This window comes from Giraffa tippelskirchi, chromosome 12, assembly GCF_054371585.1.
Source record: "Giraffa tippelskirchi isolate mGirTip1 chromosome 12, T2T-mGirTip1v1.2.pri, whole genome shotgun sequence".
Taxonomy (NCBI): Eukaryota; Metazoa; Chordata; class Mammalia; order Artiodactyla; family Giraffidae; genus Giraffa; species Giraffa tippelskirchi.
Window position 1 is genome coordinate 138,817,649 of NC_137286.1, and position 15,619 is coordinate 138,833,267.

Here is a 15,619-nt window from a genome sequence, read left to right on the forward strand (position 1 = left end):
CTTTTTAAAATTTTGCTGTTCAGAGGGCATGCTCAGGAGACAGTGTGAAGAGAGTCTGGAATTTGAAGTTGGACAGACCTATTTCAGTCCTAGCCCTGACGCTGTCTAGCTGAGGGCCTGGGATATTTATTGAACCTCTGCAAGTCTCAGATTTCTCTCCTGAGTAACAGGAACCCTCTGGCCTTGCTTTGAGAGGTAGATAGCTTATGGATGGTGTCTAGTGCAGAGGTGTGTTCTATAAATATTCCCTTTCTGTACCCCTCAAAGCTGTGCTGTTCTGTAGGCGGGTCTACATATGTGAATTTTGTTTCACTGAAGAGCATGTGTATTTTACTCCATTTGTAGCCAGACATGCAATCATGCATTAATGTTTACTGAGTAAAACTGTGAACTGTGATAAAAGTACCAGTGAGAATAGAAAATTCTTAGTGAGCCATGTGGACTATTTGCCTCTAGGAGAGATTTTGGTTTTTAAGCTCAGGGATACTCATAGCAAATTTGGGTCTGTTCTATAAATGTGGGAGACAATATAAGTTACAGCATTCTGGAGAAAAGAAAAAAAAAAGGCACAGACAGCCTCAAACCCTCAAAATTATTTTGATTTTGAACAGCTCCTAGTGAAGTCTCAAAATACTTGCATCTCATCATTGAGAATTTGTGTCTCAGTCTCTTCTTTTTTCCTTTGTAGGTGTGGCTGGATCTCTTAAAACCTATTGTCAAGCAGATTAGAAGTAAGTATATGCCCCTCCTGTTTAACAGTGATGTCAGATATAAGCCAGATGGCTTCCTTGTCTAGACGTCCACTGCCCTGTGGCGACAAGCACTGGAGCCATCTCTTCTTTTTTTACCCTACGATTGTGTTTTGTCATCCACTAATTTACGTGCTATTCAAATGCATCTTCTGCAATTTTAATATATAACAATTTGGTAATCAGAACCTTGCTTGGAAAAATCAAATATCACTTTGATTAATGACTGAAGCAGGCTATTAAGGCCCAGAGCAATTGAGCTGGTTTCTGTCTGTAATCCTGTTTCTTATTGTCACTTTTGCAGAGGGAGATGGAAGTATTTATTCATAAAATTGCCATTAGGATTTCTATGCTGCCTTTTCAAAGCCTGTGAAATTAGAATGCAAGTGTTATTTGGGGGGGGGGGGGGAGAATAAGTGCCCAAAAATGTATGTGTCTGTGTCTGTCTGAATGGTAAGCAGAACAGAGGAGGTCTGGCCTGCATTTAGACCGAGTTGTCAAAGAAAAGATTAAGGAGAGTCTAGGAGAGAAGTAAGAAAAAGACACACTTGCATTTCCCCTTCCTCTCATTGTGCACCAGCACCAAACCGCTCTCCCCTCTCTGTGGTTGGAGGGGTCAGGTTCAGAGACGAGCTCTGTTCTCCAGGTCATCCCACACGGTCCCTCACTGCAGCCAGGCACCAGGCAAGAGTCTGAGGATGGGCCCCTGGCTGCATGCCTTTAGTTGAGCATGAAACGCGCAGTACCTCGTGGGGTCGATTTTATGTCTGATTAAGAAACCCCACCAGGCCACTTACAGCAATTTATGTGAGTGTAATAAACAGGCGCACTGTGTTAAATGTGCCCTCATGCAATTGAAATTGATGTTGATCTTCTGTCATTGAAATTAAGCAATTATTAATGCAGAAAACAAAACAGCCATTGTTCAGCGTTTATTGGGTGGCTGGCCAGGGCCTAAGTGCGGGACACATTGCTGAGAAAAGCCCACAGGCCTGAAGGCTAGAGGAAGCGTAGCATCTCAAATGATGACATTTGTCCCTGAGAGTAACCTGAGATGGAAACTGCAAATGGTGGAAAGATGTCAGTGCCAGGACCGCCGCCGTGGTTTGGGTCAGCACCTGAGCAGAAGTTCGCCTTTTCAACTCTGTGGGTTGTGACTTGCCTCGTGTGACAAGGCCGTCGTTCTCCATTTAGTACCAGCATCTGCCTAGCCGCGGGTTGTCTGAGGATCCAAGTAGCCTCAGTTAAATCCCCATTTGTGAAAATTGCTATGAGGAATTAGCTAGACGTTCCTGTCTTTCCCATTTTGCTCTTCTTATTTTGTGAGCCGGAATTGACCGGCGAGGGATTTCTGTTAATTTTCAAAGTGGTTAGCGGAAAGAAGCCTGGCTTCTCTTGGCTCCAGTACTCATGTGCCCTGTTGTCTTCCTTCCGTTTTGTACAGATCACCTGGCATCACCTGATGATACATCATTTTAGTTTCTTTACATTTGAATGTGTTATCATAGAAATGGTAGCACAACATCTATTTTTTGTAATAGTGAAAGGTGGATCAAAACGACATTTTCTGCTTTTATACAACTGCTGTTAAAATTGGAATTTCATCATAATACCTTGTATTGCATAGAACATAAATTTATTGCTTTTATTCTAAATAGCAGAACCTGTAAGACTGCTTTTGCATTGTGGCTTATATAGCAAAATATACTCTGACTCAGGCGACAAATGATTATTTTATCATTGATTTAATGTTCTGTTTTAATTCCATGAAGTTCCCTATCTCATTCCCAGTCTCACCCTGCCTACTCCCTTCCAGATCTGCTTCTTAATTTTGTTGGGCCTTATTAATAAAATGGTATACCAGACACTTAACAAAGGCTTTGATCAACTGTGATGAACACATTAGCTGCTGTGGCTTGGAGGCAGAAATAATAAATTACATAACTGATTTACTTTTTCATTATGTTTTCCTTAAGCTATCTAAAGCCTATATTTGGGCTAAATGTACATGCATGCTAAGTTGCTTCAGTCGTGTCCCACTCTTGGTGACCCCATGGACTATAGCCCTCTAGGCTCCTCTGTCCATGGGATTTTCCAGGCAAGAATAATAGAGTGGGTTGTCATGCCCTCCTCCAGAGGATCTTCCTACCCAGGGATCAAACCTGCGTCTCCTGCATTGGCAGGTGGATTCTTTACCACTAGCACCATCTGGGAAGCCCATATTTGGAGTAAAGCAGACAGAAAAGTTTTTGAAGAACATGTCTGCTTTTAAAATCTGGGTATAGTTTAAGTCTCCAGAGAAAAAGTTTGATGCTTCAGTGTAATAGCCTTGTCACAGTATTTTTAAAAAATAGGTATCTGGACTTCTTTGGCAGTCCAGTGGTTGAAAATCCACACTTCCGATGCAGGGGGCATGGGTTCAGTCCCTGGTCAGAGAACTGAGATCCCACATGCCACGAGGTGTTAAAAAAAAAAAAAAAAAGAGCTATATGTCTCCCCACAATGTGAAAATGTGAATAATAACCAAACTTAACCAACTAATGAAGTGACTTGCATGTTGGCGGAACTCCTCTTAGCAGCTTGGAATGAGACTCACTATTTGGTGTATAATATCGCCTCTTGTGTCTTTCTTTAATGGCATCTGCAAGACAAACCGATAAATGCTTTGCTACTTTTGTCCTCCCTTTTTAGGGCCGAAGCATGTCATTGTCAAGTTTGTGGTGAAATTCTTTCCACCTGACCACACTCAACTCCAAGAAGAACTCACAAGGTTAGTGGTTTGGAAACGGGGTGTTTGTGGCTGTGGATGTCGCAGAGAGAGAGAGTGAATGTTATAAGTCAACTGATGAAACATTGACACGATGTTGCCTTGACCAGCGTGTGCTCTGTGCCTGACAGTTTAACCTTCCTGTCCCCCAGTTGTGTTTACAAGCATGGGAATAAAGAAAGGGCCGCGGTTTCCCTGCAAGCTGATTTCTTAAAAGCTGTGCTATGAAGTATCTGGGCCTGTAATCTGTTACTGTCATATTTCTCCCTCTTCTATCTGTCACATCACAAGGCAGTTTTGGGAAATGAATCTCTTCTGTGGAGCCAAGATGTGAAATCAGAGTTTCTGTCCATTGCTGCGGTGGCCGAATGGCTGTGAACTGTCCATGTCTTCGAAAGCGTGGCCAAGCCCTGCCCTTGGTAGCTGTGTGGCCAGCCAGTTACTTAATCCCCCTGCACCTCTGTTCACTGCCGTGTTAATGGGACTGCAATGCTTGCTTAGCCAGAGTTGTTTTGAGGATAAGCGCTAATATACACAGAATGCCTGGAACCCAGTAGCAGGCAAGTGCAAGTATTAGTCACTCAGTTGTCTCCAACTCTTTTTGACCCCATGGACTTGTTAGCCCACCAGGCTCCTCTGTTCATGGGATTCTTCAGGCAAGAATACTGGAATGGGTAGCCATGCCCTTCTCCAGGGGATCTTCCCGACCGAGGGATCAAACCTGGGTCTCCTGTGTTGTAGGCAGCTTCTTTACCATCTGAACCACCAGGGGAGTCATTTTCTGAACCCAGTAGGGATGCCATCATCCTCACCCCTACTATTACATTACCCATTTTATAATTTGCAGCAAGACACATGCTGTTCTAAAAGAGAGCAGAGCCTGCTGGGAACATGTGAAGATAAAATGCCTCCCTTTCAAGACTAAGTACGCTAGTCTGACCAGCCAGATTGTTGCCACACTTGCCTTTCAGCTTTAGCTGTTCCCAGTGAAGGCTGTCACATCTTTCTCATCCCTCGGTACAGAGCACAGTATCTTGGGTGGTTGACCATGATTTATCAGAAGGGTGAAGGCAGTCAGTCAACAATAGTGATGAAATGTACACAGTGTGAAAGCCTTGTCCCAGGGACGGGGGACGTACTGGTGAAAAGACAGGCCTGACTCCCATGGGACCAGACACAATAATTAAACACGAAAAATATCAGAAAACGGTAAGAGCCTTTAGGTAATGGAAGTAGATGATGTGATAGGAGACTGGTGATGACTTGACTTCTGATGACTTTACAGTGTTGGATCTGGGGTGCTGGTGCTGAGAAAGCAACAAGGATCTGTCGGTCATTTTCAGAGGACAAGCTTTCCAGGTAGAAGGAACAGTTAGTCAGTGCGCAAGATCACAAGAAGCACCGGATGTTCAAAGACCTAAAAGAGGGCTTTCGTGGCAGGCACATTGAGAGCGAAGTGCATTGAGGTGGGACAGAGGCTGGATGATAAGTAGTGTTGAGACCAGTTGCCGTGGATACCGAGGGGAGGATGACAAGAAGAAACGGCAGCTACCCAGGCCGAGATGATGGTGGCAGAGGAGGTGGTACGAGTGGGAGTGGAGAAGATATGTGCACGTGGAACACGTGTTCAAGGTGGGGTCGTTCAGAGCTTGTGATGGGTTGGAAGTGGAGACGGTGAGGGAAGTGGAGGGAATGCTTAGGTTTTGGACTTAAGCGACCAGGTGGGTGATAACGAGAATGGGAACAGGTGGAGGGAAGGTAGAGGATTGGGGATGGTGGGGAGTCGAGAGTCTGGTGCTGCCAGGTGATGTGGGAGGTCCCTGCCGAGCATCCCAGGGCTGCATCAGGAGGGGCACTGGGTACCCGAATGCGCGATTCCAGGAAGAGGGAAAGACAAAGACCCTTCCCATGGCTTTGTATGTTATTTATTTATGGCTGGGTCCTCACTGCTGCACACAGGTTTTCTCTCCTTGCAGTGAGCAGAGGCTACTCTTGGTTGCGGAGCCTGGCTTCTCATCGTGGTGACTTCTCTTGTTGCAGAGTGCAGGCTCTAGGTGCACAGGCGTCAGCAGTTTCAGCACACAGGCTCAGTAGTTGCAGCTCATGGGCTCTAAGGCACTCGGACTTCTCTCGTTGTGGCTCCCAGGCTCCACAACATGGGCTCAGTAGAGTTGTTCCACCACCTCTCGGCAGATGGAATCTTCCCGGAGCAGGCATCGAACCCGTGTTCCCTGCATCGGCAGGTGGGCTCTTAATGGCTGGACCACCATGGAAGCCCACTGTGTTCTGAATGAGTCACTACTGGTTATTTTCCTCCACTTCCATCCCTTGAAAGAATCAGTTACGTGATCAGGACCTGGAGAGACCGTCAGCCTTCTGGGACCCACGTGGCTGGGACGCTTCATGTGAAGGAGAGGCAGCTGGGGCTGCACCCCCCCGCCCCAAGTTCCAGGCCAGAGGGGCCGACCCCAGTAGCATCTTCACGCCGTGTCGTTATTGGGCTAGTGTGTCAGTTTCTGGGCCTGGTTTTCCTGTTGTTGCAACGTGCATTGCTCGAAGCTCAGAACATTGAAATGAATCTAAAGACAAGTCCAGCTGTCGGTCGGCAGTGGGCCTTTTCCTTCTGCATCTCACTGGGCCTTCATCCTGCTTAGGGAATTGACAGCATTAAATCCCGCCCCCCACACCTTTCTCCCCATTCTACTTTGCAATGAGTTTTGCACCTTTTCAGTTTTCGTGAATCATCATCTCTAGAGACTTGGGAGTTTTCTGTCATTCTGGTCCTTGTCATAAAATTCCATACAACTTGTGACCAGTCAGCCCTGTGTGTGTGTCTGTTCCTGGTATCTTGACAGCTGCTCTGACCAATCTGATAAACTCCTCAACTGCCACAAGCAGGTTTGGGGTTTTGTTGTTGCCATTTTCTGGCTTCCAGAGTTAACTGACATCTTAGAAGTCTTTCCCGACGAGAGAATTACTTTGGCTCAGGGTTGATAAACTTGATCGGAAGTTTAGAAGCTCCGCATCACTTGCCGCTTTGCTGCAAGATGTGACAGGAAGGCGACCTCTCAGATCCAAGGGGTCAACTCCTACACTCGCCAAGTCCTGTTTAAGCAGAAATCTAATAATGTGACCTTTGAGACTCCAGGCAGTTTTCCATAGTGGATGGTGAGGGAGGGAGGATCTGGGAGAAGCCCTGTACGGGCAGTACTCCAGGCGGGGGACATGTGGATGAGAGTGAGACAGATGGAAATGGGCCTGCAATTGAGCAGACTTGAAGTGCGCTCGAGCTGGAGCTAATTCTTCGGGCCTCCAGGAATAGCTTTCAGCTCCCCGTCTGTATAGATCAAAGGTTGAATTGCACCTCGCTGTTAAACAAGAGGCTGGATTCCTTTCTATTTATTGGACTACATTCTCCCTGGATCTCTCGCTCTCCTGACACCAGGGCTCAAGCATCTGGAGGGAGCGAAGTACTGACTCTTCGGTGCAGATTTAAAACCACTTTAGAAGGGGTCTTTGAAAAAGAAATTACCAGGCTTTCTTCTGGCCTAGATGGGAATTACTTGGCTGTGCTGGTGAGGTCAGACATAGTACTCTCTGAGCATCGCATCTTAAGTAGGATCTAGTTTCTACTTGGCTGTGTTTTTGCGGGGAGACGGGAAGGCCGCACTACATGACACTCAGGATCTTAGTTCCCCGACCAGGGATCGAACCCCCGCCCCATGCAGTGAAAGTGGAGCCGTAACCACTGGACGGCCAGGGAAGTCCCTCGGCTGTGATCTTCTAAGCGGAGGGCACCTATCTGAGTTTGCTGCTATGCAGGGTCCGCTGCAGTGTTGTCTTTGGCTGGCTGGGACACTGTCATGTACATTGAGTAAGTGGCAGAAAGATTAAGAGCTCCCAAATGAAATAAATTGAAACAGGCGTGTTTAAAACATGGCTTCTGAGGGGTGTGATTTCCTCCCCTGAGGGCCCTGGAAGTGCCAGCCCTCTGGCCCCACCACTGTCGTCGCCTCCCTCCTCATATTCTGCCAAGGACAGTTTATTCTGCTCTGAGCACTTTGTGTGAAGTCGATTGGAATTGCTTCAGTTTATGGTGCAGAAAGTGCTGCTGAATTTCTGAAGTTAGCCCTGCAGCCAGCGTGCCTGACTTACAGCTGTCATTATAAGATGACACGGTGCCCAGTGGGATTACAAGGGCCTTAGGACAGGAAGAGTCAGCGTAATCAGGGAGTGACAGGTTTCTCCTGCAGCCTTCAGCTCGGGCTTTGTGCTCTAATGAAAGAGGGGTGCTCTCGGAAACCCCACACCCTCTCGACACCCACAAGAGACCCTCCCTAGAGGCCCTGAACCCTGAGTTCTGTCTCTGGACCACAGGGCCCTGTGTTTAAACTGATAGATGGCTACATTTGGAATGTCATGCTTTTAAAACACATGTTCTTCCTGCTGCTGCTGCTGCTGCTAAGTCGCTTCAGTCGTGTCCGACTCTGTGCGACCCCATAGACGGCAGCCCACCAGGCTCCCCCGTCCCTGGGATTCTCCAGGCAAGAACACTGGAGTGGGTTGCCATTTCCTTCTCCAATGTCTGAAAGTGAAAAGTGACTTCCTGAAAAGTGACTTCCTACTTATCTGAAAATTAACTACACAGGTAAGAATTAAAGCCTGTAGTTCTAAGAAGTATTGGCTTCAAAACACAATAACCACAGCCTAATCCAAAGAGATGGTTTGGGCCACCTCTCCCCATGTAAACCTGTGTGCTGATGTTGTGACTATTTTTACGTGCTGTGTTTTACCCTGCTTTGACTTCCCAGGGAGAGAGACAGAGAAAGAGAAGGAATGAATGGACGTTATGGGGACTTGGGGAAAGGTCAGCTGTTGTCAACTGGTAGACCTTTGGGTGTTTGCTTTTTTCTGGTTATGAAATGCCTCTGTCGTTCTTTAGTTCTTAATCATGGTCCTAAATGACTTAGGTGGCATTAGTGGTAAAGAAGCTGCTTGCCAACACAGGAGACTTAAAGAGACGCAGGTCCAGTCCCTGGGTCAGAAAGATCCCCTGGAGGAGGACGTGGCAACCCACTTAGTATTCTTGCCTGGAGAATCCCATGGACCGAGGAGCCTGGTGGGCTACGGTCCATAGGGTCCCACAGACTCAGACATGACGGAAGCGATTTTGCACACACGCAAATGACTTAAAGGGGATTCATTTTTATTCAGTTTTTTAAAATTGCTAATTTGTATTGAATGCTTTTATTCCAGTCACTGTGCTTTCCATGTGTTATTTAATTCTTCACGACACCTCTGTGGTTAGTCTTGCTAAAAGCCCTTTTTTAAAAAATTAGACCCTTTTGTTGTTACAAAAGTAATCCATGTACAGTGTAGAAAGTTAGAATATCTAGATAAATGTGACTAAGAAGATAAACCTACCATGTTCCTGTTGCCCAGAGCTGAGCATTGCTAGCACCTCAGGGAGAGCCTTCCTGATTTTTTTTCTGTGTATATACATGTACATTTCATCTCATTTAATACCCTGGCTATAGTCAAATATCCCCCTTTGTCGCCCAGATGTCATTTATATCTGTTCATCTAAAGTGAGATTTACTGTAGGACCCCACATTGCAGCTGGTTGTTATGGCCTTTGAACCTCTTTTAATCCAGCAGAATCTCTTTTTCTTCATGATACCATCTTGTTGAAAAAACTGGACCAGCTGTACTGTGAGATAACCTACCTCCTAAGTTTGTTGGATTGCTTCCTGTTTAACTTCTTTCTGTGTCTTCTGTACTCCTTGCAAACTGGACCTCGGTTCTAAAAGCTTGACAGATACAAGTTAAACATTCTTGACTGGAATCGCCTCGTGAATGATGCTGTGTGCTTCCTATGTCATTAGTGATGCTGAGATGGACCACTGAGGTAGGGAGGTAGCATTCTGACCTTTCGTTTCTGAAGGGAAGTCTTGTGAGTTTGTCTACATTCAAATGTCCAAACTCCTAACTGGTTTTTACACCAAGTAACAATCCTCGCCAGAGTCAATAATTTCTTTAGAGGCCGTAGGATGAGTGTTTTATAATTGTTACTTTTGTTGTGTTATTTGTTGGTGTTCTTCTGTAAAGTAGAATTTTGCCTCATCTCGCTGGATTATCTATGCATGCTAAATTGCTTCAACTGTGTCGGACTTTTTGCAACCCTATGGACTGTAGCCCACCAGGCTCCTCTAGATTCTCCAGACAAGAATATTGGAATGGATTGCTATGTCCTCCTCCAGGGAATGTTCCCAACCCAGGGATCAAACTCACATCTCCTAGGTCTCCTGCACTGGCAGGTTCTTTACCACTAGAGCTACCTGACTGTATGTCATGAAATACTCTTCCTACAGGAGAGACAGATTACATGCCCAGTTTTTTGCCTTGGATTACCAATTTTTATTGGGCTTCCTTGATATTGATATTGAGCTTCTTGATATTGGGCTTCCTTGTTTTCCTGATAGCTCAGTTGGTAAAGAATCTGCCTGCAATGTAGGAGACCCCTGTTCGATTCCTGGGTCGGGAAGATCTGCTGGGGAAGGGATAGGCTACCCCACTCCAGTATTCTTGGGCTTCCCTTGCAGCTCAGCTGGGAAAGAATCCGCTTGTAATGCGGGAGACCTGCGTTAGATCTCTGGGTTGGGAAAAATCCCCTGGAGAAGGGAAAGGCTGCCCACTCCAGTATTCTGGCCTGGAGAATTCCATGGACTGTATAGTCCATGGGGTCGCAAAGAGTCGGACACGACTGAGCAACTTTCACTATCACCAGTTTTTAATACAGAATGCTTTAATAGACTCCTCAAATGGTCATACAGTTCATTTTTCCTGCTTTCTCTTTTTTTCCTGAGTATCATAATGTACTCATGAAATTTCATTAGTTCCATGTGTTTTGATTCACTTTAATCCCTCATGTTGCTGTTCAGGTTGTCACAATGTTGGCCAGTGGACACACCTTCCAGATATTTTCCCCCTTTTAATACAGCCCGTTTATATTTGCAAGCTGTTTGCCCTCTGGCATAACTAGATATTCCAGGTTCACTCTGTACCTTTCCCTACTCCGTGCCTGGAATCTACCGTTTCTCCAAGGACCTACCTTTATATCCTTCAAGTGGTAATTGTGTGAGAGCCAGAATCTAGCTGGTGAGGGTTGCTTGCTGCCAAGGTGACACTTCTTCTCAACAGTGGACAAAACTAGCAAGGAAGGAAGGAACTGGGCTCAGTCGTGTCCAACTCTTTGCAACCCCATGGACTGTAGCCCGCCAGGCTCCTCGGTCCATGGGATTCTCCAGGCAAGAATACTGGAGTGGGTTGCCTCTTCCAGGGAATCTTCCCAACCCAGGGATGAAACCCAGGTCTCTGGCAGTGCAGGTGAATTCTTTACTTCTGAGCCATCAGAGAAGCCCCAAACTAGCAACTGCTGCTGCTGCTGCTGCTGCTGCTAAGTCACTTCAGTCGTGTCCGACTCTTAGTGACCCCACGGACTGTAGCCTACCAGGCTCCTCCATCCATGGGATTTTCCAGGCAAGAGTACTGGAGTGGGGCGCCATTGCCTTCTCCAAACTAGCAACTATCTTCCTACAAATCTGTGCATTCATACTGGTATTCTCAAATCTATTTTAACATCACCCTGGTTTTACTTAATTTGTTTGATTTATAAATTCAGTTTTCTCTTCCACTAAAAATGTTTACTTGCTTTATTCTACCATGCAAAGAAAAGAATTTTTAAATAAATGGATTTTTACACATCTGGCAGCTGAGGCTTTTGGAAGAAGCTGAGTGACTGTTACACCACAAAAAAGACACTCTTGTGTTTCCAATTCCATTGACAAGGCTTTTCCTAACCATGATAGCCTACTGTTATTGTCCGAGCCATAGAGCCATTTTTCAGAATAATTGACTGATCTGTGAGAAAAGTTTAAATGCGTGCTATACCCCACAAAAATATATAGGGTGGTAAGTTATAGTCTTAATTGTTATGGTTGTATCTCTCCATATAAAATGAAGTGCATTACTCATTGTGTGAAGATTGCAGCATATGTCTCCCAGTGTTTTTAGGGAGGTGTGGATATTTACATTGCAGCCAGTAGCACCAAGAATTCATCCCACCTGTGCAGACATTCTTGTTCTTTGGTTTATATACCTTTGACCAGGTCCTCACTGTAAAGGCAAGTTGCCACGGTTGAGCCTGACTTTGTTGCGAAAACTCTATACCCTTTTTGCTTGACACCCACCTCTATGTATATGACGCCCGTCTCTGTTTCTGTTTGCAGGTACTTGTTTGCTCTGCAGGTGAAGCAGGACCTGGCTCAAGGCAGGCTAACATGTAATGACACCAGCGCTGCCCTCCTGATCTCACACATTGTACAATGTAAGTTCTGTTGATCTCCTTCAGAAAGCGTGTGGGAAATACACAGTGATCTGCTTGTTGGGGGAAAAAATGACATCTACTAAAAACAATGTTTTTGTCTTATGTTGCATTAGCACAAAAGCCAGAGGATGGAAAGCAGCACTCTTAACATCATTTAATACTCCTGCCCTGCCATGGGCTTCCCTGACGGTAAAGAATCTGCCTGCAGTGCAGGAAACCTGAGTTCTATCCCTGGATCAGGAAGATCCTCTGGAGAAGGGAATGGCAGTCCACTCCAGTATTCTTGCCTGGAGAATTCCATGGGGTCTGGTGGGCTACAGTCCATAGGATCGCCAAGAGTTAGACTTGATGGAGTGACTAACGCTTTCACCCCTCTCCCCTAAACGTTGACCCAGGAATTCTGTGTCCTGGTGGTTGTCTACACTTTTCAAGATTGAAGATGCAATTGTTGAAAACTCAGCTGACTCGAATTCAGTTGAATGGACGGTGGCCAAGTAGACAAAACTAGTTCTGTCCTGTTCTTGGATTTAATATTCATCATTGAATATGACACTTTAGCCTACAGACATAAGAAATAAAACTGTCAAAGATTGCCCTTCCTGTACTCTGCTCAAGAGCTCAGTAAACCAAGACTCATGACCCTGGATAGAATCCAAGTGATGCCTGAAGTAGAGATTTTAACTTTCTTACACTAAATAAAGGATAATTAGATTGTGCTCATTCTAAGGCTTACTGACTACTCACCTGGGCATTTTTTTTTCTCTTGGTAAGGGAGAAGTTACTTAAAATGAAATACACACATTATGTTTCAGGAAGGATAATATGTACATAGACCAGGGTCAACATATGTATATAAGCACTAGTATAAAAATGCTATCATACCATTTTAAAATTTCCATTGTATACAAAGCAATCCCATGTAATCAGGCCCAGCCTGTCCACAAGGTTCCCAGTTAACAAGATTCCACAGGTTTGTAGGAAGGGTCACTCCTAGTAGTCAACAAACTACTTTAGTCCAAAATGATGAGGTGTTTGTAGAAACCATGCTTATCTTTTTTGTGTGTGCTTAAAAGTGAAAGTCGCTCAGTTGTGTCTCACTCTTTGCGACCCCCATGGACTATACAGTCTATGGAATTCTCCAGGCCAGAATACTGTAGTGGGTAGCCTATCTCTTCTCCAGCGGATCTTCCCAACCCAGGAATCAAACAGGGGTCTCCTGCATTGCAGGCGGATTCTTTACCAACTGAGCTATCAGGGAAGCCATTTTTGTGCCTGGGCATTGTTGAATATCTACCAGACTTACTAGATGGGTGTTTTCTTATTAATTTTGGGGAAAAAATGATGTGAGAAAGAAAAGATAGGCCAAAAAAAAAGTGATCTTTATTAGACTTGACCATGTTCTGTGTATTAGCTCAGATCTGTGTATTATCTCATTTAATTTTCGTAACAAGCCCCATGTGGAGAAGGCAATGGCACCCCACTCCAGTACTCTTGCCTGGAAAATCCCATGGACAGAGGAGCCTGGTAGGCTGCAGTCCATGGGGTCGCTAAGAGTCAGACATGACTGAGCGACTTCACTTTCATTTTTCACTTTCCTGAATTGGAGAAGGAACTGGCCACCCACTCCAGTGTTCTTGCCTGGAGAATCCCAGGGATGGGGGAGCCTGGTGGGCAGCTGTCTATGGGGTCACACGGAGTTGGACACTACTGAAGCGACTTAGCAGCAGCAGCAACAAGCCCCATGTGTCCCCGTTTTAAACTGAGGACACTTTGGTGCAGACAGTCACCTAACTTCCCTTTCATGTGTTCGGTCTTCCCTCTTCTGACAGTAATAGTGGAGTGAGCAATGTTTTGAATCAGGCAGTCCTCCTTTCTGTTAGTTGATCAATCAGCCCGCAAGTTACGAAGTCCCTCACCTCTCTTTCCTTTGGAACAGGGGACTAATAGAATCTGTTTCCTACAGCTGTGAAAATGAAACGATAGCACTGATATAGAATACGCTAGGTGTTCAATAAACGAGCCTTCCTGTCTTTGTTCTCACTCACCTGCGGCCCTCCCTTTCCAAACAATGGGAAAATTTGAAATAAAACTTCCTTATTGGAACAGCCACTTCAGGAAATGTCTCCGACCCTGGGCTTTTGGTGAGAGAAGAGAAATTTACTCAACCATTTCTGATGCCGTTTAGTCTTGCACTTGCTTTCTCTTATGCCCCTTCCTTTTTAAAGTCGGTTGTTAGAGTAAACCACACACATGGGAACTAGAGGGTCACTGAAGTCCAGAAAGCCATGTGCTTGCTCCAGTGGACCCTTCACCCCAGACATCAACAAGGGCTCAAAAATCCCCTGAGAGTCTTTAATTCTCCACAGGAGATAAAATAGAAGTACTCCTGCTATTTCCATTCTCTCTGATACACAATTCTGTGACACACTTTCAATATTCTTATACTTACAAAGCCCTATTTCTGTATTTTTGAGCATCCCATACATTGTATTGGGCTTCCCTGGTGACTCAGTCGGTAAAAAATCCACCTGCAATGCCAGAGGACCCATGTTAGATCCCTGGGTTGGGAAGATCCCCTGGAGAGAGAAGGAAAGGGCAACCCACTCCAGTATTCTTGCCTGGATAATCTCATGGACAGAGGAGCTGGCGGGCTACAGTCCAGGGGGTTACAAAAGTCTGACACAGCTTAGCAACTAAACCGTACATCGTATCATAGAAGGAGAATCTTCTGTGAATAGTGTGTTCATTTAAATGATTGATAATTATTTACATGATCAGTATGGTAGAAGGGGTCAGTTCATCTCCCTTCTGTAGAAAGCAATATTAATGCTGATGGAAAATTATCTCTACTGAGCTATATTTTCATCTCATCTTTTCCTATATACACAATTCGATTTTTAAAAATTTTCCTCTTTTCATTTGAATTCGCTGTCATCTTTCACACATATTTTTCATTGGTTCCTTTGTTACTGATCTTAGATACCCCCTGTATAAACTTCGGACTTTTAATTTTCCCTAATCGACTCTGAGAAGACCAGTAGGACAAGCTGATGAAGAGAAGATTCAATTCAAACACTAGGCAGGCTTGTTTATAAGAGGACCTCTTGTGTAGCGTGGATGCCGGCTGGGGTACATTTCAGCAGGTTGTGTGTGCATCCAGTCTTAGGACTGTACAAGCACAAGTTTGCCCAAGCACATCCTCGTGAGAGTTTGTTCAGGAAAATCACAAGATCTGGAGCTGTTATTTTTATTTTTTGCTGAGAGTAGACTGATACGGAATTCAGTATATACGTCAGCTGATATGGGGGCTTCCCAGGTGACGCTACTGGTAAAGAATCCACCTGCCAAGGCAGGAGACCTAAGAGATAGGGGTTTGATCCCTGGGTCAGGAAGATCCCCTGGAGGAGCACGTGGCAACCCACTCCAGTATTCTTGGCTGGAGAAACCCCATGGACAGACGGGGCTGGTGGGCTACTGTCCACAGGATGGTAAAGAGTCAAACACGACTGAGGCGATTTAGCTTGCACGCATCAGCTAATCGGACACCTCTGATTAAAAAATGGTAAGTCATATCTTGAACACTTAGCACTTCTCAAACTCTCCAGACATAAGGAGGCACCACTTTATAGTTCCAAGAAGAAAGCATATGGGAGAAAGTGAATTTCATAGTCATGTTGCCCTTACATTTTAGGAGTTGAAAGGCAAGTGATTCTAAGG

General features: G+C 45.2%; 1 protein-coding gene across 4 annotated transcripts in view; it reads left to right on the forward strand.

Annotated features, from left to right (window-relative positions):
• Positions 1–15,619, forward strand: part of FARP1 (FERM, ARH/RhoGEF and pleckstrin domain protein 1) — a 300,983-nt gene that overhangs the window by 217,609 nt on the left and 67,755 nt on the right. For all 4 annotated transcript variants that reach the window (XM_081548931.1, XM_081548929.1, XM_081548930.1 and 1 more), the window contains exons 4-6: positions 689–731; positions 3,441–3,519; positions 11,805–11,902. In XM_081548931.1, coding sequence (XP_081405057.1) covers positions 689–731; positions 3,441–3,519; positions 11,805–11,902 — 220 coding nt within the window. The remainder of the gene's footprint in view (positions 1–688; positions 732–3,440; positions 3,520–11,804; positions 11,903–15,619) is intronic.